Raw genomic sequence first — 1,006 nt, forward strand, 5'->3', positions numbered from 1 at the left:
GGGGGAGGGCAGAGGAGGCAGCCAGGAGGGAGGGCAGAGGGGAGCAGGAGGAGAGCAGGGAGAGACTAGAAGGTGGTAGCCGGCGAACCAGGAGGGGCAGTGTAGGGTCTGGGGTCCGGATGGAGAGCCAGCCGGGGCTGTGGGGTGTCTGAGGGAGAGGCGCGAGGAGCTGGGGCAGCTGGTCTCGTGGGAAGAGTCCTTCCAGGACCCTTCCCTTCTTCTGAGGTCTGTGCCGTGACTGGGTGCCCTGACCACTTTCCCTGCGGCCGGGGTGGGCTGAGTGTGAGCGCTGCCCCCCACTGCTCCCCGCTGCCCGGCCCCCTGCCCCCACCCCCGCTGCCCGGCCCCCCCTCACGGCCCCCACCCCCGCTGCCCGGCCCCTCCTCACGGCCCGCACCTCTCCGCAGTACGTGCGCGTCTCCCAGGACACGCCCTCCAGCCTCATCTACCACCTCATGACCCAGCACTGGGGCCTGGACGACCCCAACCTCCTCATCTCAGTGACCGGAGGCGCCAAGAACTTCAACATGAAGCTCAGGCTGAAGAGCATCTTCCGGAGAGGCCTGGTCAAGGTGGCCCAGACCACAGGTAGGAGCCCAGGACACAGGTAGTGCCCAGGACACGGGGAGGAGCCCAGGACACGGGGAGGAGCCCAGGACACGGGGAGGAGCCCAGGACACAGGTAGCGCCCAGGACACAGGTAGCGCCCAGGACACGGGAGGAGCCCAGGACACGGGGAGGAGCCCAGGAGGAGTCCAGGACATGGGGAGGAGTCCAGGACACGGGGAGGAGTCCAGGACACGGGGAGGAGTCCAGGACACGGGGAGGAGTCCAGGACATGGGGAGGAGTCCAGGACATGGGGAGGAGCCCAGGAGGAGTCCAGGACACGGGGAAGAGCCCAGGAGGAGTCCAGGACACAGGGAGGAGCCCAGGACACGGGGAGGAGCCCAGGAGGAGCCCAGGACACAGGGAGGAGTCCAGGACACGGGGAGGAGTCCAGGACAC

The 1,006-nt window shown here is 68.6% G+C and overlaps 1 protein-coding gene across 1 annotated transcript in view; it reads left to right on the forward strand.

The window, feature by feature from the left end:
• Trpm2 (transient receptor potential cation channel, subfamily M, member 2) overlaps positions 1 to 1,006 on the forward strand; it is a 90,636-nt gene that overhangs the window by 44,691 nt on the left and 44,939 nt on the right. The window contains 1 exon segment of the mRNA XM_013027363.1: positions 408 to 588. Within this exon segment, the coding sequence (XP_012882817.1) occupies positions 408 to 588 (181 nt within the window).

Source organism: Dipodomys ordii, unplaced genomic scaffold (genome assembly GCF_000151885.1).
Source record: "Dipodomys ordii isolate 6190 unplaced genomic scaffold, Dord_2.0 Scaffold103, whole genome shotgun sequence".
Lineage (NCBI taxonomy): Eukaryota > Metazoa > Chordata > Mammalia > Rodentia > Heteromyidae > Dipodomys > Dipodomys ordii.